This window comes from Gymnoscopelus microlampas (assembly GCF_963454915.1).
Source record: "Gymnoscopelus microlampas genome assembly, chromosome: 21".
NCBI lineage: Eukaryota > Metazoa > Chordata > Actinopteri > Myctophiformes > Myctophidae > Gymnoscopelus > Gymnoscopelus microlampas.
The window spans coordinates 5,832,256-5,859,378 of NC_139958.1; the positions used below are offsets into that span (position 1 = coordinate 5,832,256).

The window sequence follows — 27,123 nt, forward strand, 5'->3', positions numbered from 1 at the left end:
ACACTGTTACTGAACAAACACCCTATTGTAGCAAAGAGTACTACAGTATCAGAATATAGAGCTATTTACAGTAACACTGTTACTGAACAAACACTCTATAGCAATGATTACTATCACAATATAGAGCTTTAACGTTTCCCTCTACACCAAATCTCTTTGCTGAAAGTAGCCGACATGACATGAGCTTGTAGATCTGTTATTTTCCACCGAATGTTTGCCCCTAGAATAGGAACGCTATAGGGTTCACGTACTTAAGAAAAAAACACATCACTTCCAACTAACTGATTTCACTGATCCTTTGGCATTTAGTTGCTGTTCTATGTTCCACAGATCAGGTCATTTAGTTCCTGTTCTATGTTCCACAGATCAGATAATTTAGTTCCTGTTCTATGTTCCACAGATCAGGTCATTTAGTTGCTGTTCTATGTTCCACAGATCAGAGAGCACATGTGGACTCTGATCATGGAGTCAGTGGTTCCGTCTGATAAAGGCAACTATACGTGTGTGGTGCAGAACCAATACGGCAGCCTCAAGCACACCTACCTGCTGGATGTGGTCGGTAAGCATGGACATGTTTCTAAAGGCTTGTAAACCATACTGTACTGTCTGGCAGAAACCTTGTATGTTCAAAACTGTTACTTTTCAGGAAATAGAAAAAAATAAGAACCTGGATTCCAATAATGGAGCATTGGAGCATTCATTTACAAAAAAAACAAGAAGCTGAAATGTGGACATACAAGTTTTCTGCCCGATAGCAATGACACATTTGCAGGTTATTATCTTCAGAATGAATCAGTTGATGGATTTTTTTTGTCCCCCATGCATACAGAGCGCTCTCCACACAGGCCCATCCTCCAGGCCGGCCTCCCAGCCAACCAGACTGCGGCGTTGGGCAGCGATGTGGAGTTTGTGTGTCGGGTGTTCAGCGACCCCCAGCCCCACATCCAGTGGCTCAAACACATCAGGGTCAACGGCAGCAGGGAGGGGCCAGACAGAGTCCCCTATGTTCGTGTTCTAAAGGTATACAATTGACAATCTAGGCAGAGCGAGTTACTACTTCCTGACTTACTTAATCGCATACACATACTGTCGAATGCAGAGAGACAGTGTGCCTCAAGGAACTAGGATCCAGGGATGCATTGGTCTTGGGAGTCAGTAACACGCCGTGCAACCCCTTTTTTGAGAAGGAGCAGGTGCACGCATTGATTTAAAACAACCCTTAATTCACACCTCAACAAAGTGTACAAAGGTTCCGGACTGCCGGGTGTCACACCAGCATGAATTAACATAGGAATGAGCCTAGATGCATATCAATTGTCCATTGTGTGACCTGTAGTGTAGGTGTTAAGCGACGTGCGTATGACGTCTTTAAAATAGCGTCCCACCACTAACAAAATCACCAATACAACACTGCTAGGATCCCAGGTAGACCTAGAACCTAGGCATCTGCCAAGACAATATTTATTATCAAAATAACAATCTGCACATTGAAGCCATAGGATACTAGGTAAACAGCATCTGTTTAAATAACATCTAAATTACGTTCTTTACATTATGGTCAAGACCAGTGGTTCTCAAACTTGTTCATGTCAAGGACCCCCAAATTGACACTTATTAGCCCGCGGACCCCCATTTCAAAAGATATGCCAGGGACCCCCATAAGAGAAGATATTTTTACGGCTCTAGCAGTGATTCTCAGCCATTTACATTTCAAGGACCCCCAGTTTGACATGCATTAGGGCTACAGACCCCCATTTAATGGCATTTTATCACCGCAATTTATATTGTAAAATCAATGTCAATTTAACTCTGAGTGTCCAAATGGAACCAAATGGACCCGTCAGGGTCCATTTGGTTCCATTTGGACACTCTCAGAGTTACAGACCCATAAGGGTCCATTTGGTGCCTAATCTATCATTTAGCTGGGGATCCCCTGGAACTCCCTCAAGTACCCCTGGGGGTCCCCGGACCCCACTTTGAGAACCAATGGTCAAGACAACAAACCTAAGTAACAAAAACATGTGAATTAGTGACCAAGACACTACAGTATGTCTGCAAGACAGCCATATCGCTATAGCCGCAATTGAGGCAGAATACTATGCTTTTTGTTCTCTGAGGTGCACTGAGTGATATTTGTTTTGTTAAAATACATGTTAAATAGCTCTATATTCTGATAGTAATCATTGTTATAGAGTGTTTGTTCAGTAATAGGGGTCTCCTTGTGCCTCCAGCTCTTTAGTAAACTTAAATACTTATACATCTTTGCACACCAAAAATACACATACACGCACGTACATATGCACACACATGCTTGATACATTCACCAAACTTGCTGGTAAAAAATGTTCCTAGTTGTTGCTTTTATATGGTCATGTTTTTCCATAACGTGTCTTCTTGCTGAGATTGATTACAACTGGTGTGTGTGTGTGTGTGTGTGTGTGTGTGTGTGTGTGTGTGTGTGTGTGTGTGTGTGTGTGTGTGTGTGTGTGTGTGTGTGTGTGTGTGTGCGTGCGCGTGCGTGTGTGTGTGTGTGTGCGTGTGGGTGCGCGCGCATGTGCGTGCGTGTGCGTGTGTGTGTGTGTGTGTGTTGCTCAGACTGCTGGACTGAACACGACAGACAAGGAGATGGAGGTCCTGACCCTGAAGAACATCAGCGTGGACGATGCAGGAGAATACACCTGTCTGGCAGGGAACTCCATCGGGGTCTCCCACCACTCTGCATGGCTCCATGTGGTCAAAGGTGAGGCACAGATATATTACACAACGTTGTTGTCGGGCAGAAACCTCTTATCTCCATATAGAGAGTACGCACATGCATCACTTTTCCACCGGGACATGCCCCCCTCAGCTAGACTGAGCGGCAAAACATTGAGCAGCATGGAGCGTTGGAGTTTGGAAGCGCTCGTTGGAAATCACTCAACGGTCCTGTGTACCACCTGTTTCTAAATGTCACATAATGCAGGAGGCAGCAGGACGTTGTGTTATTGAAAACGAGCGCTTCCAAACTCTGACACAGAAATAATCACCTGCACGGAATGTATTGACTCGATCATAACATGTCTCTAAGGTGGATTTTTATGAAACAAAAACTGTGCAGATAGATAGAGGATAATTCAAGCTTTCCGTACAGCTGCCATGTTGTTGAGTTTAACATCGTTCAATACAATCGGATAGGACTTCTCTGTTTGGATGTATGGGCTGTCAAGGCCAGAAAGTGTTTTTTTTGCCACTCAGTAGGCGTTCCCGCATAACTTCTGGGTACGATGATGTCACGTGCATAGCCTCGTACTCATTTTATTTATTTATTTTTCATAAATTAACGCCCTTCTTGATCATACTACAGCGTCACACAAAAGCATCAAAAGTAGCAGATCTACAAGCTCGAAACACGGCGCGAAGCGACGCGTTTTGAGCTTGTAGATCTGCTACTTTTGCTATTTTCGGATTTGAAATCCTGAAAAGTAACAGTTTTGGAGATATGAGGTTTCCACCCGACAGAGACGATAACAAAGTGGAGGCATTAAAAACACGGAATCACATGGATCTTGGGATCCACTTGGCCGAACGGCGTGGCTCCAATGCGGAGCTCGGACTTCACGTGACAAAGGTTTCACCCCCGTCGGTGTCCCACTGACGTTGTGAAATTAAAGTTAAATATTTAAAAAGAAAGTATGAAACATGTAAAGAGACAAGAGTTTTATTAAAAAGAAGAAGAAAAGACAATTCAGGATGATCCACTCTGTATCAGAGCAAAAGATGGAAAGTCAAGATTACAGTTTGACCTGCATCTTATCTTTAAGCTCATTCCCTCACCACCTCCCCTCACCAAATGGAACCAAATGGACCCATAAGAGTCCACGGGTCCATTTGGTTCCACTTCTACACTCTCAGAGTTACAGACACATAAGGGTTCATTTGGTTCCACTTGTACACTCTCAGAGTTACAGACCCATAAGGGTCCATTTGGTTCCACTTGTACACTCTCAGAGTTACAGACCCATAAGGGTCCATTTGGTTTCCGAACTAGAAATCATTTAGCTGGGGACCCCCACGTTGAGGACCGCTGATTCAGATTATCTAATAATCTCTCCACAGTACAAAAAGTACAGTACGAAAGCAAAAAAACATTCCATTCTTCAGATAAGACGTTTCAACTCCCAAACCAAACCCTCCCCCTCACACTAATGAGGGTATAATGACCTGTAATCATTACTACAGTGTAGTGTATTCAATTTGTTCTAAACACAACACATCCGTGTTATGGACATGCATGGCACATTGCTTTTGAGGAAACGGTCCAAAATACAGAAAATAGATACGATCTATACAAGCTTGTGAGCTCATAGATGGCTCTACTTCTGCTGTGTGACCCGTCGTAAGACGAAGTATTAAATAGGGTTTAATCCATTAAGATCTGTGTGTCATTTTTTATTTCTTTGGCTATTCAAAAATAGCAGATCTACAAGCTCATAGTGCGGCACCGAGCGCCGCGCTATGAGCTTGTATATCTGCTAATTTTTTTTTAATCGTGAAAATGTATGCAAATCTTTGAATATATATACATTTTCAACTCAAATCTTTGCTTCTGGGGGTCCCTGGAACAAAATATTTTGAGATGGGGGGTCCGCAGACAAATACATATCCTTTTGGGTGGTCTGTGACATGAAAAGAGTTTGAGAACCACCGATATTATATAGATTATAAGACCCCCATAAGAGAAGATTATATATGAGTGAGTGTGAGGTATGAAACCATGCTATGGTGTATACCACTAAAATGTTTCTATATTAACATGTGAGGGTCGTGGGCTTTAATCTGTCTCATGTCCCCCGTCCTATAGACTTCCCACCGTCCCCGGTGCCTTCTCAGACCTTCTTGGACATCTTCATCTACTGCTTTGGCTTCTTCATGGTGGTCATCCTGGCTGCCCTGGCCATCATCTGCCGTCTCTACTGCGCCCCGAAGAAGAGCGACTTCAGCAGCCAGCTGGCTGTCCAGAAACTGGCCAAAAGCATACCTCTAAGAAGACAGGTCAGTATCTAAAGTATATACCTCTAAGAAGACAGGTCAGAATATAAAGTATACCTCTAAGAAGACAGGTCAGAATATAAAGTATACCTCTAAGAAGACAGGTCAGAATATAAAGTATACCTCTAAGAAGACAGGTCAGAATATAAAGTATATACCTCTAAGAAGACAGGTCAAAATATAAAGTATATACCTCTAAGAAGACAGGTAAAAATATAAAGTATATACCTCTAAGAAGACAGGTCAGAATATAAAGTATATACCTCTAAGAAGACAGGTCAGAATATAAAGTATATACCTCTAAGAAGACAGGTCAGAATATAAAGTATATACCTCTAACAAGACAGGTCAGAATATAAAGTATATACCTCTAAGAAAACAGGTCAGTATCTAAAGTATATACCTCTAAGAAGACAGGTCAGTATCTAAAGTATATACCTCTAAGAAGACAGGTCAGAATATAAAGTATATACCTCTAAGAAGACAGGTCAGAATATAAAGTATATACCTCTAAGAAGACATGTCAAAATATAAAGTATACCTCTAAGAAGACAGGTCAGTTGGGGTGGGCAACTTTGGTGATGGAGAGGGCCACTATATTCCCACACTCACTCCAGTTGAGTGTGTATAATGACATGACATCATTGCATATACTGTCGGGCAGACACCCTCTTATCTCCGTATTTTTCTTTCTCGCCATTCTATGTCACGTAGTAAGTAGCAAAGTTAGCAAAAATAGCAGATCTACAAGCTCAAAACTCTTTTGCGCTATTTTTGAATTGGAATCCTGAAAAGTAACATTTTAATTATAAAAAAGACATGACACTAGTATGTCACAGGGACTTACGTCACTTACCCCAATCGAAACCTTGATGCTGAGTGCCAAGCAGTGGCAATGAAAACACAACCATTATTAATATTACTAGACCATACCCGTTGGGGAATATGAGCACCCAAAGTGTGCAGTTTGGCTTATGCGCTGAGAACAGAGAGTTTATCAGGGATCGAAAGTGAGTTTGTACTGTGTAGTCCATTGGTTCTCAAAGTGGGGTACGGGGACCCCCAGGGGTACTTGAGGCAGTTCCAGGGGGTCCCCAGCTAAATGATGGATAGGAACCAAATGCACCCTTATGGTTCTGTAACTCTGAGAGTGTACATTTGGTTCCATTTGCACACTCTGAGTTAAATTAACATTGATTTTATAATATAAATTCGGGCCCCAGGTATAAATGCCATTAAATGGGGGTCCGTAGCCTAATACATGTCAAACTGGGGGTACTTGACATTAAAATGGTTGAGAATCACTGCTAGAAAGCCGTATAAACCTTCTCTTATTGGGGTCCCTGGCTTATCTTTTCAAATGGGGGTCCGCGGGCTAATAAGTGTCAATTTGGGGGTCCTTGACATGAAAAAGTTTGAGAACCACTGGTGTAGTCAGTCGTGTGTACACACACACACGGGTGCACATCCCGTCGTGGAGGCACATAATAACACACACCCGCGCATATAACAGGCGGAGCCGTCGGCCGTCGCGAGCACACTAGGGTTGCCAACAGTCCCGTATTAGCCGGGACGCCCCGTATTTGAGCCAAAAGGGGCGTGTCCCGTACGGGACTTTGTTTGTCCCGGACTCCGGTGTAAAGGGAAAAATAAAAAATATATTTCTGTTTGCGCACACTGCAGTGTCTGGCTGCGTGTTTGTGTGCTTCATGAGATGGGCGCTAGGACCGCTCAGTTGACAGGGCAGGCACAGTGCTCGCACGAGTGCTTGTGTGTGTGTGTGTGTGAGATTTTCTCCGGTGGGAACGGCATCATTGTTTGTGTGGCATGTCAGCCTGTTCCCAACCCTAACCCTAACCCTAACCCTAAAACCGAAATAAAGTAACAAAAAAAAGTAACTTTATCCGCGGGAAACCCGAAAAAAATCGCGCGCGCGTGCATGTGTCCCGTTTCTCCAGTTCTGGATGTTGGCAACCCTAGAGCACACACACACACACACACACCACAGTACATCCATGCGGCCCGTGGCCCGTCGCGAACACACACGGGCGATCATCTCCACCCCAGCCACACACACACACCACGGAGGCACGATGCTACTCCCGTCCCCCCCGTCGTCGCAAACACACACACACACACACACACACACACACACACACACACACACACACACACACACACACACACACACACACACACACACACACACACACACACACACACACACACACAGAGATCGTCCAGCGCGTTTGTTTAGATCCAAGTGATTATCAATGATAGCGGCTACACCAGGCGCGCGGATCTCTCTCTATCTCCCCCTCTCTCTCTCTCTTTCTTTCCCCCCTCTCTCTCTTTCCCCTCTCCTCTCTCTCTCTCTCTCTCTCTCTGTGTCTCTCTCCCCCTCCCTCCCACGCTCTCTCTCTCTCTCTCTCTCTCTCTCTCTCTCTCTCCCTCCCTCGAGCCGTGTATGCGTTGACACATGCGTTGGTTGTGAAAGTGCAGGTGGGTGTGGGGACGCGTTGTGAGCTTGTAGATCGGCTGTTTTCCAATAGGCAAGGTATATGTGTGAAGGCGCTTCGTTTGGCCTTCTTTTGATAGACCTCGTTGCTTGTAGGGTTCGTTTGGTTTGGCCTTGTTTACTGCTTGTTTCTCTCGCGAAACCTGGCAACGACGCATGCGCAGTTTGATCAAGAGTCCCCCCAACCAACGACCAACGAAGACTCCGCCGTGAGGTTACTAGAATTATAGTAGGATTAGCTGCGTTGCTTAACTACCCTGCAATGTGTTTTTTTTTTTTTACTCTTATGCATTTTTTTTACCTGTGCCTGAACTAAAAAAACAGTTTCATGTCACTTTAAACATGTACAGTTGCAAGCCTATACGTGAAGACATAGACAACGTATAAAATATCTGCTCTTTTCTGTTTCTATCTAGGTGTCAATCGACTCGTCCACCCTCCAATCAGACGTGAGCCTCATGCACTCGTCCCGGTTCTCCAGCGGGACCACCACGGTCCTCCTGCCGGGGGTCTCGGAGTACGAGCTGCCCCAGGACCCCCTGTGGGAGCTCTCACGAGACCGGTGGGTCCTAAGGCACATAATTGACCCTTTGTTTTTGATTGATTGATTGAATACTTCATTAACAAGTGTGTTGACAATACATGTATATAGCATGTTATTTAGACAGACGCTAGGTTCATTGTGTACCTGGTATCCTATAGTTTCAATGTATAGATGATTTTTTACAGTATAATATACTGTAAAAAAAAATCTGTCTAGACTGATGCTATAGGTCAGGGACGTGCACAGATAGACTCTAGGTGGTGCTAGAGCACCTGCCATTTGCCCTCTTGACCAGAAGTGCCCTTTTGAAAAAAAGAAAACAAAAGTTTCTAACCCTTTTTTCAGTTTTTTCAGCAGGGGTCTTCAACAGGGGGTCCGGGACCCCTAGGGGGTCCTCAGAGTTACTACAGGGGGTCCGCCAAATCTTTATGTGATATGATTTTTCTTTTTACCATAACCACTCGAAACCTAGCATCCCTTTTCTGAGGAGAACTTTAGCCAAAAATAGCAGATCTACAAGCTCACAACGCCTCGCGCTGCGAGGCGTTGTGGGCTTGTAGATCGGCTATTTTTGGCAAAGAGATATAGGTTTAGAGGGAAAAAAGAGCAGACCAAGTAAACAAAAAAAAGTATAATTTACTTGAGCACCTGCCCCTCAAAATGTCTGTGCACGCCACTGCTATAGGTCCTTGGTTTACCTGTGATCCTAGTTTACTGAGGCACTACACTGTCTCTCTGCATTTGATGTGTGATTACCTTGCTGACTGTAAGTCGCTCTGGATAAGAGCGTCTGCTAAATGCCTAAATTGTTGTAAATTGTATTCCAGTCAAAAAGTTATGGTAAAAGACATAACGGTACAATCCTGAGTGTCCATTCATATTGTATTAAACAGAGATCCGTTTAGAGCACCATTTATATTTTCAAATAGCAGTACACACATTGGCAAACAAATTGTAGAGGGGGCACCCGGATTTGAACCGGGGACCTCTTGATCTGCAGTCAAATGCTCTACCACTGAGCTATACCCCCACATAGTAACACTGTCAGAATACACATCTATGTTCCTTTGTTCAAGGCCAGGTCAAACAGTAGATCCTCACTCCGCCCTCCTTTGTTTACATATGAATGTGTGTGTGTGTGTGTGTGTGTGTGTGTGTGTGTGTGTGTGTTTCCTCTCTCAGGCTGACGTTGGGTAAACCTCTTGGCGAGGGTTGTTTCGGTCAGGTGGTGCTGGCGGAGGCGGTAGGGATTGACAAAGATAAGCCCACGCGCCTCTCCAAGGTGGCTGTCAAGATGCTCAAAGGTGACAGACCACTCTTATTAACCTTAAATGTTAAGCCTTTAGTCTCTCACCAGGCTGACAGAACGTTGTTTCATTGCTTATTTATTTCTGTTGTTACTATTGTTACATTTTGTGTTTTAAGCTTGAACATGCAGTGGAAATGTTTGAATATATACTTTTTAAAGCAAACATTTGTAACTCAAATATTTGCTTCTGGAGGTCCCTGGAACAAAATATCTGTCAAATGTTCCCTTTAGAAATATATATTCAAAGATTTGCACAAATCTTCACGATTAAAAGAAAAATAGCAGATCTACAAGCTCATATGAGCTTGTATATCTGCTGTTGCTATGCTTGTTTTTTTTCTCTTTTATATTTTATTTGTTTAACACTGGATATTACACTGTGTAGACTGTAACCAAAATAAACTCATTCATTCATTCATTCAATGTGATGAAATATAGAAGAAGGTTGGAAACAGTGAAATGTATTTACTACTGGATATTCGTGCTAAAAAGACGAGCACAGGCTGCCATGATGGAGAGCGCTAAGCTTGAAACACTTTGGCACTAGATTGTTTTTCTCTGTTCTTTTATGAGGATTATATTTGAACAGGTTATGCATGAATCTAATGTCATGTCGTCGTTGTTGTTGTGGTTGTTGTTGTGCAGCGGACGCCACAGAGAAGGACCTGTCTGATCTGATCTCTGAGATGGAGATGATGAAGATGATCGGAAGACACAAGAACATCATCAACCTGTTGGGAGCCTGCACACAGGACGGTGAGCAAGTCATGTGTTATGGTTCAGATGAGGTGAAAGAATATATTGTTCTTAGGGTATAGAATTTGCCTCTGTATTGGGAAATGTGTAGGCCTGTCCCCGACTAAGTTGAATCTGATTGGCCAATTGTTGCCTTAACTTGCATATAGTCAACTAATAGTCGAATAAGGCATGATTTGCATGATTCGACTGAATCAGTCTGATTCGCCTGCCAATCTCTCAGTCGAATCATGCAAAAAAAGATGTTATATCTATATATACAATAGAGGAACATTCCATTTGGGCTGTAGGGGTGCTAAATGTCTGATTTTACATATGTACTTGCTTCGTTTCTCCCAATAAATCATGATGTATATCCTAACTAATAAACTATTAGTTAATTAATATAACAAATTAGGCGAAAAAAAGAAGAATATTAGTTTTTATTTTTATTTTTCTTATTTATTATTATTATTATCTTTTATTTTTACATTTATTATTTTTCATTATTCGACTAAGCGATTGGCAGTCGAGTCAGACTCCCTCGATCGATTAGTTGACTATTCGACTGAGTTACGATGACTAAAACTAAGACTATATATAACAAATAAAAACTAGACTAATATGTTAGTGAGGGACTAGTGGAACAGAGATCCAGTAGAACTAAAAGACAAGTCCTTTTATGTTTGGTTGCGCTTGGGTGTTGCGCTCTGAAAATAGCAGATCTACAAGCTCACAACACGTCTCGCTGCAACGCGTTGTGAGCTTGTAGATCGGCTATTTTCAGCATGCAACCAAAAATAAAATCAGCCATTATGACGTCATCAAGGCACCGCCAAAATACATTAAATCATTATATCGACTAAATCAACTGTAGATTTAGTTGACTATAATCTCATGATATTTAGTCGACTAAAACCAGACAAAAACTAAAACATTTCAGGTGACTAAAATGTAACTAACACTAAATTATATAATATAATGTTGTTGGTTATCAGGTCCTCTGTACGTGGTGGTGGAGTACGCCTCCCAGGGGAACCTCAGGGAGTACCTGCACGCTCGCCGGCCCCTGGGCCTGGAGTACTGGAGCGGGACCACGCAGGCTCCCCTGGGCAACGTGGAGCTCAGGGAGCTGGTGTCCGCCGCTTACCAGGTGGCCAGAGGAATGGCCTACCTGGCCTCAAAGAAGGTCAGTGGACTTTTACATTTAATTTTTTTTTACACATAAACGCCGAAAATAGCAGATCTATAAACAGATCACGTCGCGTATTTGAAGTGGTCAAATAGCCACACGTTCAGAAGCATCTTCCATAAATTCCATGTCACGCTGTTTAAATAAACTAGACCATACCCGTCGGGGGATATGAGCACCCAAAGTGCAGTTTGCAGTTATGCGCTGTGCACAGACAGTATATCAGGAATGGAAAGTGACTGTTGGTACCCGCAACAGTTCCAACACACACACACACGCTCGCGCGTCGGCGCGTCCCCACTACACACACAGCCGTAATAATGTTTTCTTAGTGTACATGGCCCGTAAATGAAAGTCCTCTAAGTTTAAGCACATTGTCTGTGTGTGCTTGTGCCAGATGGCAACAGTCTTAACAGAGTGGGTCTGTGGATTCGATGCATGCGCAGTTTGATCCCATAGGTCGGGGGGCCGTTACCATGGCGATATTCTTTTAAATAAAAACGCTAATAAACAGCTTGAATTTGGGTGAAGTGAAAAACAGGCTTCCTCACGGTGGGGTGGGCATTTACTAATGATGAATGGCCATGTGCAAGTGCAGAGCAATTGATTCAGCCACTGAGGAGAACCAAGCAGTCAGACAGACAGACAGACAGACAGACATTCCATTAATTATACGTAGGATAAATCCCAGATTAGGACTTGACCTAAAGGTGTCCGTCATGAGATTTTATTTAGCTTCATTCCATGTTTCTGCCTTCTACATTGTGACTGTACCTGATGCCCTGTGTTGTTGATGCATTTACTGAATTGTGCTCTTGGTGTGCAGTGTATTCACAGAGACCTGGCGGCCAGGAACGTGCTGGTCACAGAGGACGCGGTCATGAAGATAGCTGACTTTGGCCTGGCCAGAGACATCCACCACTTTGATTACTACAAGAAAACCACTAACGTAAGCAGCATGGAGGACGAGAGATACAACATGAATATTAAGTAGATGATTCATTTTCTGCCCAGTTTTGTATTGTTTTGATTATTATTATTTGTATAACAATACTTAATATTGAACTTATCAATATCACCTTTTTATGAGCACTGAGGATTTGACATTGGTTCAAAACCTTTTCTGGATCAGGGCCCACTTGGAAATCTTGAAAGTGTTTGCGGCCCATCCATCTGACCACTTAACACAGCAGCCTCTCGGCTGTATCATGTCTTTTTTTGTCATTATTTTTTATATTGTTTATATTAATGTTATCATTAAAATCTTAGTGTTTGCCACTTTTGGTGGGCCCACTTGAAATACCTTTGCTGCTGTAGTGTAGAGCATTGATTCTCAAAGTGGGGTCCGGGGACACCCAGGGGTACTTGAGGGGGTTCCAGGGGGTCCCCAGCTAAATGATGGATAGGAACCAAATGGACCCTTATGGGTCTGTAACTCTGAGAGTGTACAAATGGAACCAAATGGACCCTTATAGGTCTGTAACTCTGAGATTGTACAAATGGACCCTAACGGGTCCATTTGTACACTCTCAGAGTTAAATTAACATTGATTTTACAATGTGAATTGAGGTCCCAGAGTTATAAATGCCATTAAATGGGGGTCCGTAGCCTAATGCATATCAAACTGGGGGTCCTTGAAATTAAAATGGTTGAGAATCACTGCTAGAGCCGTAAAAACCTTCTCTTATTGGGGTCCCTGGCTTATCTTTTCAAATGGGGGTCCGCGGGGTAATAAGTGTCAATTAGGGGGTCCTTGACATGAAAAAGTTTGAGAACCACTGGTGTAGAGGGTTGGTGGGTCGACTTTTATTGGGAAGGATAGAAGGATGGTTGGTGGTGTGACCTTTGAAGTGAATTGTGAATTTGTTGTATTGCTCTTCCAGGGTCGTTTGCCAGTGAAGTGGATGGCACCTGAAGCTTTATTTGACCGCATCTACACACACCAAAGTGACGTGTAAGTCCTTCTACACATTCATATTTAACTATTTAATTATCTTTGTATGTGTTTTTATAACAAAACATTGTGTTGTTGTTGTTAGGTCTCCTCATGGGTGTAGACATTCACATTTGAACACCCTATATAGCCTACTGTGTCTCACAGGGCTCTATACTTGATCCCCTCCTTTTTTTCCCTTCTACACCAAATCTCTTTGCTGAAAATAGCCACTGTGTGTTACCTCATGACATGAGGTAACATAGGCTCATGTGTGTTACCTCATGTGTGTGTCAGGTGGTCTTTTGGGATCTTGCTGTGGGAGATCTTCACCCTGGGGGGCTCGCCGTACCCTGGTGTGCCTGTAGAGGAGCTGTTTAAGGTTCTGAAGGAGGGACACCGAATGGAGAGACCCTCAGCCTGCACGCAGGAGCTGTGAGTGTACACACACACACACGCGCACACACACACACACACACACACACACACACACACACACACACACACACACACACACACACACACACACACACACACACACACACACACACACACACACACACACACTTTATAACTACGTATGGAAGTTATAATGTGCTGTTCGGCTGAGCTTATAATGCATTATGACCAGCACTTATGATACTTCATAAACCTTGTTATAAGTTGTTGTGGATGATTATGAACTCTGTGTGTTATGAAGCATAAGTGCATTATAATGCATTATAGACCCAACCTTTAAGTAAAGTGTTACCTACTAGTTATCTTTATAATTATCATCATTCTTTCATTCCTACAGTATCTGTTGTTTTAGTTCTATTTATTTATACGTTTAGGAGAAAGGATTTGATCTAAAGTGATATTACAAGGTTTTATTATCTCTGTTATATGTTTACTTGAGATCTATTCATTACCATGTATTGCTATTTTTATTTGACATCAAGGACCACTTTGGTGTTTTTAGTAATGCTTTTAAGTGCTTCCTCTGGTTTTTTGTTTCATGATGTTCTGTTGTGTTTGAATCCAAATTGTAATCTAATCTGTATCTGTCACACTCCTATGTGCTTTTCCAGGTACGTGTTGATGAGGGATTGCTGGCACGCTGTGGCGTCTCGCAGACCCACGTTCCAGTTACTAGTAGAACATTTAGACAACAGCCTCTCGCTCATCTCCAACCAGGTAATGTGCCACATGGTTATTTAAGGAATATATGTCATAGGGATGGGCATTTGGACCTTTTTTGGTAGACGTGTAACCTTTGTACTGTGGGCAGATAACCGCGGTTAACCGTCTATATGACGTCGTCATATCAATAAATAAAGTTGCAGTCCTATGTGTGGGCAGTTCAAATGTGGCCTAAACCATGTATATTAACATACATTAGGTTCATATCTCATTCTGTAAGGTTGTTTTCATCTCTTCAAATTTTCTTTACTAGGAATTCGTCACCTTGCTAAAATAATATATAACTAGACCATACCCGGTCGGCGCAGCGCATCCGTGGGGGGATATGCGCACATGATCTGGCAACCCGGGAGGCAGTTTGTCCCATAGCTGGGCAGCCGCAGCTATGGGACGACATTCTTTGACACAAAAACGCTAATAAGAAGCTGGGATTTGATTAAATTGAAAAACGGGCTTCACAGTTGCGTTCAGATGGTAATGGTCAATGGCTGTGTGCAAAATCAGAGCAATTGGTCCAGCCAGTGAGGAGAACCGGGTATCTTCACTCACGTACCACTACACTCACGTACCACTACAGAGGTTACTAGAATTATAGTAGGATAGTAGGATAGTAGGATTGAAAAACGGGCTTCACAGTTGCGTTCAGATTGTAATGGTCAATGGCTGTGTGCAAAATCAGAGCAATTGGTCCAGCCAGTGAGGAGAACCGGGTATCTTCACTCACGTACCACTACACTCACGTACCACTACAGAGGTTACTAGAATTATAGTAGGATAGTAGGATAGTAGGATAATGTCTTTTTTTTTTTTTTATTCAGAAAAAATAAAAAACTGATTCAAAACAGAACTATATGATATTTCTTAATCATTTCACCCAAAATGTTTATAACAAATTATGACTACTAAAATAAAAATAATACTGTCTGTCAGTTATGTAACATAAGAGTTTAAAATAGATTTAAATAGGATTTAGGCAATTCTTTGGCAATTATTTTGGCCTAAGTCACAAAACTATGTGACTTAGGCCAAAAACATTGCTTATTTTCGCCTAAGTCACACTAGGGAGTTAGGCCATTAACCCTTTCTTAACTCTGGATTCCCTCTCCAGGAGTACCTAGATCTGTCCCTTTCTCCAGTCCAGTACTCAACATTAGGCTGAGACACGTACGGCTGGTTCTGCTGCTTCAGTCCATTCCACATGTTCCCCACCGGATCCCTGGGACCACCCCTCTCTCTCCGTGGACCACCGTTCCCATTTCATCATGTTGTGCCTCGCCAGCAGCAACGGGGGGGAAAAAAGCTGCTAAAACCGAAAAAAAAATAGCCGATCTACAAGCTCACAAAGCGCTGCGTTATAGCACGTCGTGAGCTTGGGAGATCTGCAATTTTTCCGGCGGCCGTCGCCAGCGCACGACAAAGTATGAATTCCGCTTTAAACATCTGTCACTATTGATGTGAAGAACAGCTGTCGTAGGCTGGATGTCCTCCCAGACAGGCTTCAGGGAGCGGCTTAACAATCTTCTATGCAGAACATCTCATTTGTAAGATATAAGATCCGGTGTTCATGTTTTAGCGTCTATGTTGATGCCTGTGTTGCCTTCTCAGTTTGCGTCATTTCAGTTTTAGCAAAGGTAAACGGAACGGTTGGCACGAATACCTACTCGCCCCCATTCAAATTCTGTTGAACTTGGAGAAAATATATACCTATACTACTGTACTGCAGTGTAGAAATACTCTGTTACAACTAAAACTCTGGAATAAAACATTTACTGGAGTAAAAGTACAAAAGTATTGGTATCAAAATGTATTTAAAGTACCAAAAGTAATAGTACATTGTGCAGAGCGTCCCATTTCGCAAGTTCAAAATGTATAAAAATTGTTTGAAAATATTTTCAAATGGCCGAAATATGTATGGGGCTGAAGTGATTAATGTATGTTTCGTGATAATAATCTAAATCTACAAAGTAACTAGTAACTAAAGCTGTCAAATAATTGTAGTGGATACAATATTCGCCTCTAAGATGTAGTGGGGTAGAAATAAAAGTATTGAAAATGGGAAATACTCCAGTAAAGTAAAAAGAAACTCAAAAGTGTACTTAAGGACAGTACTTGAGTAAATGTACTTAGTTACTTTACACCACTGATAACATAAGCTCTATACCTGGTGCCAACCGTTCCGAGGTCTCCTTTATTTCGCGAGACCGTTCTTGTATTCGTAGCGAAATCACAGTGTTATGGCTCTCAGTGTTGTAAATATTCATAACATTGCCACCAGTGTTTGTCAGTAACAGCAATGCACTTAACCTCCAGTTGAGGTCCGGTATTACAGGGAAAATACCTTTAGCTATGTATAAATACAGTATTCCATTTATTACTTCTTTTTTTTTAGGAGTGGGGGTCCATAAATATGCTTTGAAAGAAAGAAATAAAGAAAAAGCACAGTTAAAAAATGTTTAATGTCACTATTGCAGATTATTTAAGATCTGCATAGAAGTGAGACATTGAGAGAAGTGTGTGTGTGTGTGTGTGTGTGTGTGTGTGTGTGTGTGTGTGTGTGTGTGTGTGTGTGTGTGTGTGTGTGTGTGTGTGTGTGTGTGTGTGTGTGTGTGTGTGTGTACTGTGAAGAGGACAGATATTTGACATCCAGAAGGAAACATCCTTCTTATGAATAATGAATGAATATTGTATATAATGTGATGGACGGAGACAGACTGATGGTAGGATTGTACATACAGTATGTCTGATGCCATAACACCATTGATCACAAATACGTTGACTCCGCACTAGAGGGGCTTTCTGAGGCACATACTGTACACACATACACACAGTGGTGGAAAAAGTACGTAATTTGTTTACTTAAGTAAAAGTATCAATACTGTAATGTAGAAACACTCTGTTACAAGTAAAAGTCCGGAATTTAAAATGTACTTGAGTAAAAGTACAAAAGTATTGGCATCAAACTGTAGTACTCATTATGAATGTCCAATTTCAAGTGTATAACAATCTTTTGAAAATAGCCGATCTACAAGCTCACAATGCGTAGCATCGCGACGCATTGTGAGCGTGTGTGTGTTAATGTATGTTTTGCAATAATAATCAAAATCTACAAAGTAACTAGTAACTAAAGTTTTGAAATAATTGTAGTGGAGTAAAAGTGCAATATTTGCTTCTGAGATGTAGTTGAGTAGAAGTAAAAGTATTGGAAATTGGAAATACTCGAGTAAAGTACAAATACCTCAAAATTGTACTTAAGTACAGTACTTGAGTATATATAGTTACTTTCCACCACTGCACTACAGTATGTTCACACTAGGAGCACACATCAGATGTGTGGCCTACTGTATTCAGATTGGAATCAGATTGGTTTTAATCAAGTCTGAATTGAAAGCCACATGGAAACTGATGCGACGCTAATCAAATTTGAACCACATTCCTACAGTAGGTGGTTTGAAATGCATTTAAATGTCATTTCTATACAGTTGTCTCAGTCTGGACACTCGCACACTGAAGTCTGATTTATACGGATATGCAGATATGGATCCACAATGTCTGAATTACACAAATCCCATCTGATCTCTTGCAAATAGCGGTGTGGCTTTGGACAGTCGGTCATAAAGATCACATTTGAGAAACAAAGTTGCCTGCATTCTGAACAAAGCCTTATCACATCTCCCCCTGAAAGGAAACAGAATGTTTTTTGTTTGTTTTTCCATATTATGTATGACCTGTATGAATCTCCTGTGACCATACATTTATCTGTTACTTTTTCTGGACATTTTATTCTGTTTCGCGTTTAGCTTCTTGGCTTCTGTACTTGCTGTACCTAAATGTATTTACATGTGCAAAGGTGTTTTGTTGAAAGCTCCTTATGAAACAGAATCCATTCATCTACTGCATCTCTCCCTCCCCTCCAGTCTGTGTGGTAATAATACCAGCTATAGTCGTTCTCCAGAGATCACTGACTGACTTCACTGAAATCATTTCCAGGCATTACGTTGTTATTATCACTAGGATTGATGCTTCTCTTGTTTCTCAATAAACAACACACATAATTTCTCCGTCTATAAAGAATGTCAAAAAACTGAATCGTCTGTTCTTTGGATGGTTGTGATGATGAAGAAAAACAAAATACCTAATGAATGATATTTTCCTTTACAGAAAAACTAACCGAAATAAATCATCTAATAACTTGTATATGTTTTTGCATTATACAAGTTTTATTCACTGTAACATGTCCAGGACAGATGATGTGTTTCTGGTAGAATGACCCAAAATATAAAATAAAAAAATATATATTTTTGTGCAATTTCAAAAATAGCCACATGCCGGCCCCACCTTCACTTAATGTGGCCCGCAGGTTAATATCGGAATCCTGATATATTATTGATTTCAGAACATTCCAAACATGCAAACATGACCCGCTTTAATTACTTCAGTCTATATTATTATTTTAATGACTTTTTTATGTCCAATGTATTTGTATTGTTCATAAAGTTAACTTAATCAACTGCATAATGCATTTGAAATTAAATTAAAATGTTACTTTTCAGGGTTCCAATAAAAAAATGCCAAAAAAGAATTTAGGATTCCAATTCCAAAATACTTTTGTGTGACATACTAGAATGATGAAGTGCAGCATTAATTTACGAAAAAAAGTTTAAATATGGAGATAAGCGGTTTCTGCCCGACAGCAACAATATGCAATGTGACCCCCTGGAGTGAGTGTGGAAATATAGTGGCCCTCTCCATCATCAAAGTTGCCCACCGCTGAGCGCTGCCATGGTAACATGGTATAGTCACTACTTTATCACTCCGCTATTCATCTATAGTGGAAATAATCACTAATTGGAATAAAATTGTGGTTGAGCCGCAGTTTCTGTGAAAGAAGAGATTGCTTCCCACTGTTCATTAATGAAGTAAAAAAAACGATGTAGTTTTCTAGGCCAGTGCCCAAAGAGGAAATGCCCCTGGTTTCAAAAACATATGTTTTGTTTAATAATTATGAGCAGCAGAGGTTAGTTCAGTTGGATTGTACTGAAATATAAAGGTTCATTTAATGTACATACGGTTCCCTCTAGTGGTTGCTTCCATGAACTGCATAAAAGTGAAGGAAAGGTATATTGTGACCCAGGTACAGGTAGGGGTCATCAGTGTCAAGAAGAATGACGCTGAAAGTCAAGCATGTGTGTCAGTGAGGTCTTGATTTTGGTGTTTCATTTAATTTCTCCTGACAACAATTAGTCAGGATATAAAACATAAGGAATTTTGTGTGTGCGTGCGTGCGTGCGTGCGTACGTGCATGTCAACTGGTCCTGATGCTCAACAGACTAGCATAGACCCTCACCTCTTAACATTAAACTACTAATAATCAGGACCTTGACATCTTTTTTTGACAATTCCAACCCAACCAAATTACAGTATCAACAAAAAACACAATTATAAAACCCATTTAATCAAAACAAAAACAAAAAACTTGAATGGCAGAATATTAGACTCCACGGTAACTAATAAACTTATAAAGATCTTAATGTAGCCTACAGAGTGCACAGCCTGGACGTAGGGAAATAGAAGATGCAGAGTTTATGGCCATGTAGCCTCCTACCATATAGATTGTATTTACCTTATGATGTGCTCTCCTTTCTGATGCAGTGCTGAAAATCTGAAGCAGATGCTAACAAAAAGGCAAAATTAGTTTGAAAACCTTTAGACTATGTGACTTTCTTTTCAGCTGAATTTCTCTGAAGTTAAAGTTGACATTGATTTGATTTTCATTATCTAGATGCTAAATTAGTCACAAGCCTTCTCTGAAACGCTACGGGACAACAATGTAAACAAAACAAACTCTATTTCTCAGCTGTTCGAAACAGTATAATAGCAGTATTTATTGGAAGCTGCAGTAAGACACCATACAGTATTCATTTAATCTAACCAAAAAACAATTACGATTTTAGTATTTTTTTCTGCAAATAAGCTTCAATGTCAACAACTGAAAACATTCAGTCAGATGGATTTTATTTCATATAGCCTACGAAATAAATGTGTTTAAGGACAACAAATAACATGGATACAAAGTACAGTAACCTCACCCACCCACACGTTCACATACAGCATCTATGTCCCCACAAAACATTCCGCCATAGAATATAACCACAGCAGCTTCAAATGTCATGTTTTCCACATTGCCAGAACACTAACTGTACATTCCCCTATGCATCAAATAGCTCTCAATTAACCACATGAACTCTGGCATCCCTATTCTGGGCATGTCATAATAGGCAAACATTCGGCGAAAACAGCAGACCTACGATGTGAGCTTTTACAGTAGATCACAATTTTTTTGCCAAAGAGGTGGTGTGGAGGGGACCTTTGGGACCCCAGTCAATGAAATATACTTTACAGTAAGTGGTTAAACGTACCAGGCAATCCCCTGAGTCCGCTTTTATGCTTGAGTGTCCGTGTTTAGCTGCATATAAGTTTACATTTTGCCTTTGTATATCTCTTATGCAAGTATCAGTTAATCTCTTAGTTTGAATGTAACCTTATGTAATGGCTGTGCAGTTGATGTGGACAATATGGCAACATGATTACAGCCTTTTACAGTGGACAGGTGAGAGACCTATGCAAACATGTACAGACAATCAGACATGCACATCCCCCTCTTATCGATGGGGGGATAGACACTAGTAGGGATGCTTCCAGGTTCAGACAAGTTTACACACAAAAGCTTCCAGTTTTAGACACGTGTACAAACAACTTTGTGACTCTGCATTTATCCTTCTATCTGACCCACAGGATTAATAACTACACCCCAGACATGTCTGTGTCTGAAGTAGATGACACTATAGAGAAAGCTCTGCAAGTGTGGTCCGATGTGACCCCTCTGAGATTCACAAGAATTTATAGCGGCACCGCTGACATCATGATCTCATTTGGTCGCCGCTGTAAGTAGAAATTCCAAATGGAAGTTTCATAATCTATTCCCCAAATGAACCACAGCCAGTCCACCTCTGTGTAAACCTGTATGTTTGTGTTGTGTGCATGCTTTGATAATATTCATAATGAATAAGGACTACGTTTAGAAATGCATATCCTATCCATAATGAATAAGGATGACAGTGTGTGGAACTATAGGAAATATTAGACAAATTACTTGAAATGTCAAATGAAATGTTCGACTTGACGAATCTGCCACTGCAAAAATAAAATTGCCCTTGGTAAATAGTCTGGCCATGCCAGGCTACAGATACTAGGATTGTAGTACTCGAGACCGGTCTCGAGTCCGCATTTTGATTTACTCGGTCTCGTCCCGGTCTCGCCCATGATTTTACTCGGTCTTGACTCAGTCTCGGACTAAGGGACTCGGGACTCCCCACGAGTCCACTCGAGTCCAAGTCACTACAATGCAATGAAATAATTGTATTAAACCCATATTATGAGGAGCCCATTCACATTAACATTATAAGAGAGCTGTCTGGTGCTTAGGACAGCTATCAAATAATAATATTTAAAAAAAGATCTGGTCTCGGTCTTGACTCGGTCTCGCCTCTTGTAGGTCTCGGTGTCGACTCTGACACGACCCCCTCCCTGGCCTTCCGGACTCGGTCTTGACTCGGACTCGCCCCCCCTCGGACTTGGTCTTGACTTTGACTCGCTTTAGGTGGTCTCGACTACAACCCTAACAGATACAGTACATTCTGTGTGTGTGTTGACATCTCCAGCTGTAGGAGCACAAGTTATAAGAAAGCCTTATGACATTTCTCCATCAGTAGATGGCTTTGAGTAGGATCATCCCTGCTTAAAAAAAACATGCCATTCAACATGACTGTTGTTGTTGTGGTGTTAAAATCATTGCAGCACTAATGGGTAACTGGAACAGTGGTTACCAGGTATTTCTGGGCACCATTTTTAAGCATTTATTTATTTTGTATTTTACATTTTACATTTGACTTTATATTTGCAGACCCACTAAAGCTTTCTTTGTCCACTTTGTCTTCATACAATGGAACACAGACAATCCTAGCCCTGATACTGTTTGTTAGCCGTAGACCTAGGAACTAATAGCATTGATTAAAACTTTAATTTGACTAGTATTTCTTATTAACAGCCACTCACATAAATATGTTCTTGTTTAAAGCGCATGGTGATGATTTCCCCTTCGATGGTCAAGGTGGCACCTTAGCTCATGCCTATGCACCATCCGGTGGTATCGGAGGAGATGCACATTTTGATGATGATGAGATGTTCACTCTCAAGTCCAACAGAGGTGAGTTTCTTAACCAGTGGACAATTAGCCTATAGCCTACATACCGTATACAGTTGATTACTTCTATACGTTTCTTCTTTGTTGGCAGTATGAAGAAAACAACAACAACAACAACAACAACAGCAACAGCAACAAAACACAACATTTCCTCGTCTCTCAGTAGATTGTGTGTTTCTTTCTGCAGGTCCTATCCTCTTCCTGGTAGCAGCCCATGAGTTTGGCCATTCCCTGGGTCTATCTCACTCTGATGACCCTGATGCTCTCATGTACCCCACTTACAGCTATAGGAACCCAGACACCTTTTATCTGTCCCGTGATGATTATTATGGCATCCGGTCTCTCTATGGTAAATATATATATATATATATATATATATATATATATATATATATATATATATATATATATATATATATATATATATATATATATATATATATATTCTAATTTTTTCCTTTTTTTTTTTCAATTAATTTTTTTAATGCATACATTTTTTGGGTAAATAAAGTAGCCTAAATCCAAAATTGATTCCTTATGCTTATAAGTTCAGCTCTCTATATTTGAAGATGTCGATGTGAGCCCAGGTGAGCCAGGACCCGAGCGCCCCACCACCCCTGATGCATGTGACTCCACCATGGTCTTGGATGCTGTAACCACACATCGAGGAGCAATGCTCTTCTTCAAAGAGAGGTATAACATACTGTACACCTCAGATTACCAAGAATCTGAAGGAAAAGAAAGCATCACAATGCCATTGCTTTCTTTAACTGGGTTAGATGCTAAGCCAGGGGTGATGCAACTTTGATGATGTAGAGGGCCACTATGTTTCCACACTCACTCCAGAGGGCCACATTGCATATACTGTTGTGTCGGCAGACACCTCTTATCTCCGTATTTTAGCTTTTTTTGTGCATTAATACCGTACTTCGCCATTCTATGTCACACAAAAGTAGCAAATAGAGCCGATCTACAAGCTCAAAACGCGAGCTTTGAGCTTGTAGATCTGCTATTTTTGAATTGGGATCCTGATTTTCTTTTTTGCTATTTTTTAATTGGAATCCTGAAAAGTGTATATATGTTTTTTCATTTCAAATGCATTTAGTTATGCTCACGTTAACTTTATGAACTTGAATACAAATACATTGGACATAAAAAAGACAATAGTATTTTAATACTAGTCATTAAGCTACTAATACAGACTGAAGTAATTAAAGGTAGGGTAAGTGATTTTCTTTGGTTAAAATAAGTGTTAAATAGCTCTATATTCTGATAGTACTCATTGCTAAAGAGTGTTTGTTCAGTAAAAGGAGTCTCCTTGTCTCTCCAGCTCTTTATAAAACATGCAAATGCATTTAAGTTTCAGTTACAGTTTCATTTCAAATTTTATCCAATCAGGATAGAGAACTCAATCAGGATACAGATTAAACAAGCGAAATAGGAAGCGATGACACTAAGAAATGAGCAGACAAAATTGGAACTGGAACACTATAAAAATTAAACTTTTTGTTTTATCCAAAAAATATCACTTACCCTACCTTTAAAGCGGGTCATGTTTGCATGTTTGGAATTGTAACAGCTGAAATCAATAATATATCAGTATTCTGATATTAACCTGCGGGCCGCATTAAGTGAAGGTGTTGGCCACATGTGCCCATGTATGTGCTAAGCTGTAATACTCTGGCATTATCTGTTGCCAGCTTCTTCTGGCGAAGCTACCCAGGGAGCAGCACACCCTGCGGCGGAGTCTCATCACAAGCTTCTGGCCCAGTGCTCCTGCCAGCATCGATGCTGCTTATGAGATTCGTCAGTCAGACAGAATCTACTTCTTTAAAGGCATGCGTTCTCTTCATCTTCCTAGTAGCACTTCATCATTTAGTGTGTGTTTTGAAGTGTGTACGCAGGTTTACTCGTTAAAAACTCTTCTTGTACTTTTGTTTTCCAGGTCGCATAGTATGGGGTTTCTCCGGCTACACTCCTGTGCCAGGCTACCCCAAACTCCTCACCAGTTTTGGTTTACCCAGAGATGTAAAGAACGTCGATGCAGCCGCCTACGATGAAGCAACGCGCAAAACTTTATTCTTTGTTGGTGACGGGTACTATAGGTATGCTGAGAAGACTGTTTCATGATACATGTATTCTAAGTTGTGCTTTCTCTGATGATGAGTGTATGAGAACTGTAAATCATAGTATCATTTGTGTTGCTTCAGTTATGATGAGGCCAGGAGGACAATGGACTGGGGATTCCCCAAACCAGTGTCGTTTGCCGGCAAGGTGACAGCAGCCTTCCAATACAGAGGTGGGTCACCCTGACAGTGATTACCACAACATACATGACACATCCTGTGAGCGTATGAACCAAGTTCTTTTAACAGAATGCGTTGCAATTTATGTCAGCTTAATTGCCTGGCATTGCCAGGCTTATAGGCTATTGTGCTAAGCGACTCCTTGATCAGTGTGTTCAGGGTTTTGGTACCCGGCATTGACCGGGTTATTCCATGGTTGAAATAGGCTCTCTCCCTCCCTCTCATTTAGACCACGTTTAATTGATTTCGTCATTTTATCAAATGCATTGCTATGTCAAGTCAAGTCAAGGCAATTTTATTTATAAAGCACATTTAAAAACAACCAAAGGCCGACCAAAGTGCTGTACATCAAGGTCAAAAAACACAACAAAAGCATCAAATACATACACATACGACTGCAAAAAAAAAAAAACACAAACAAAACATCATACATCATACAAAACATATATACAAAAAAGCATCAATACATAAGCCATAACAGGAAGGCAAATAGCTAAGGAGACGAAAAATGTAGGAGCACATAGTCAAGTGTCCAACCATTTCTCCAAGGCTGGAGGTATTATTTAAAAGGCCGGGGAGAACAGGTGTGTTTTTAATCTGTTTTAAAAAATGTCCAAAGATGGTGCAGACCTGATAAGTGGCGGTAAGCTGTTCCATCATTTTGGAGCAGCGGCCGAGAAAGCACGGTCACCTTTTGACTTCAGGTGGGTATTTGGGGTGTTCACTCTCCATTCCGACATCTCACCACTCCGACTAGTGGCTTCCGCGTGCGGTTAGGGTTAGGGTTAGGGTTAGGTATAGGGTTCGTCAACGTCGGAAAGGCGACATGTCGGAAAGGAGAAATGCACCCGGTATTTGGAACCTTGAGGAGCCCCTGATCTGTTGATCTTAGAGGCCTAGTGGTATCGTGGGGGAGGAAGCAACTCACAATTTCAATCATTCTCGCAATTTCAATCATTACAAATACAGCATTATCTTTTGGTCAGCTCACAGGCTACTCTTTAAACTTTGTTTGTCTTACTCTGTAATGTTACATCGCATTTGCTACATTTGTCTGGAAAATGTATCGACTGCATGACCAAATACGTCTTTACGATGATGTTAGTGTGTAGCCCTACTTATTAATATTATTATGTGACAATTAGGGGAATAATGCTCCATTTCTAATTATCATGGTGGAGCAATTGCTTCGAGTGCTCCATTTCCCTCAGGTGCCAGTGGTTGACTTGTGTGTATGTGTGTGTGTGAAAAACATGACTTCCCTGTCTGTCTTTTCTGCTGCACCTTCAATGTGGCATATTCTGATACTTAACTTTATTGTCTTTACTTAACCCTTTGTCCCCTATAGGTTTCACCTATGTGTACGCTGGAAACTACATGTATGAGTACTACCTACCGACTCGGAGGCTGTTCCGTGTGCTGCTGAGGAACAGCTACTGGCTGCGTTGCGCCGCCTATGGTCTAGAAGCTGAAGCACCTAACTCTGTATCACAGTTACGCATGCCTCAATGGGCGTTGCTGGCTTTTTGTTTTGTTGTAACTTTCATGGCGGCCAAGTAGCCTAATACACACTGTAAATCTCATTTACAGCGAAATAGTAGCTACACTAAAATGTGTTTTCGAAAACATTTGAGGTGAGAAACCAGCAATGCAGAAAAATAACCCTGATTCATATTTGAGCCTACTTTGATCATTTGACCGGATCGTAGTCTGTACTGTATATACAGACTGTAACACCAACAAATCAATGTGAACTTTAAACCTACAGTAAATTATAATGTCTTACGTAGCGTGATATACTGTACGTAAAAGTGCCCTATAGTATCTGGCCAATAACCCTGTCCCTTATAATGTGGGTGCTCGTTGCATATATGAATTGCTCCTGATTCAGTACTCATTATGAAGCGCTGTTATGAAATAATAACGACAATGAGGCTGTTCTCTTCAGTAATTATGGGTTTGATGGCGATGCATTGAGGTAAGAGATGAAACCATTGCCAGTGGGATCACTGAGGCATCACACCACCAGAGGGAGCTCCACTGATCTCATTCCCCCCAGATTCAGCACACACATGGGGATGAATTCATTCTACTATTATGCCAAATGTGTGGAATG

General features: G+C 41.2%; 1 protein-coding gene and 1 pseudogene across 3 annotated transcripts in view; both read left to right on the forward strand.

Moving 5' to 3' along the window:
• LOC311038164 (fibroblast growth factor receptor 1-A-like) overlaps positions 1-15,731 on the forward strand; it is a 38,308-nt gene extending 22,577 nt beyond the window's left edge. For both annotated transcript variants that reach the window (XM_084047531.1, XM_084047532.1), the window contains exons 5-17: positions 436-559; positions 830-1,020; positions 2,596-2,740; positions 4,841-5,031; positions 7,963-8,108; positions 9,273-9,394; positions 10,045-10,155; positions 11,133-11,323; positions 12,153-12,275; positions 13,210-13,280; positions 13,557-13,694; positions 14,330-14,435; positions 15,550-15,731. In XM_084047531.1, coding sequence (XP_083903657.1) covers positions 436-559; positions 830-1,020; positions 2,596-2,740; positions 4,841-5,031; positions 7,963-8,108; positions 9,273-9,394; positions 10,045-10,155; positions 11,133-11,323; positions 12,153-12,275; positions 13,210-13,280; positions 13,557-13,694; positions 14,330-14,435; positions 15,550-15,600 — 1,710 coding nt within the window. In that variant the 3' untranslated portion in view covers positions 15,601-15,731. The remainder of the gene's footprint in view (positions 1-435; positions 560-829; positions 1,021-2,595; positions 2,741-4,840; positions 5,032-7,962; positions 8,109-9,272; positions 9,395-10,044; positions 10,156-11,132; positions 11,324-12,152; positions 12,276-13,209; positions 13,281-13,556; positions 13,695-14,329; positions 14,436-15,549) is intronic.
• Positions 15,732-21,021: 5,290 nt separating this feature from the next.
• LOC311037370 (collagenase 3-like) lies at positions 21,022-26,567 on the forward strand (annotated as a pseudogene). Its single transcript has 8 exons — positions 21,022-21,382; positions 22,576-22,704; positions 22,889-23,050; positions 23,271-23,394; positions 24,402-24,537; positions 24,647-24,806; positions 24,912-25,000; positions 26,356-26,567. The product of its transcript is annotated as a collagenase 3-like (transcript).
• Positions 26,568-27,123: the final 556 nt, after the last annotated feature.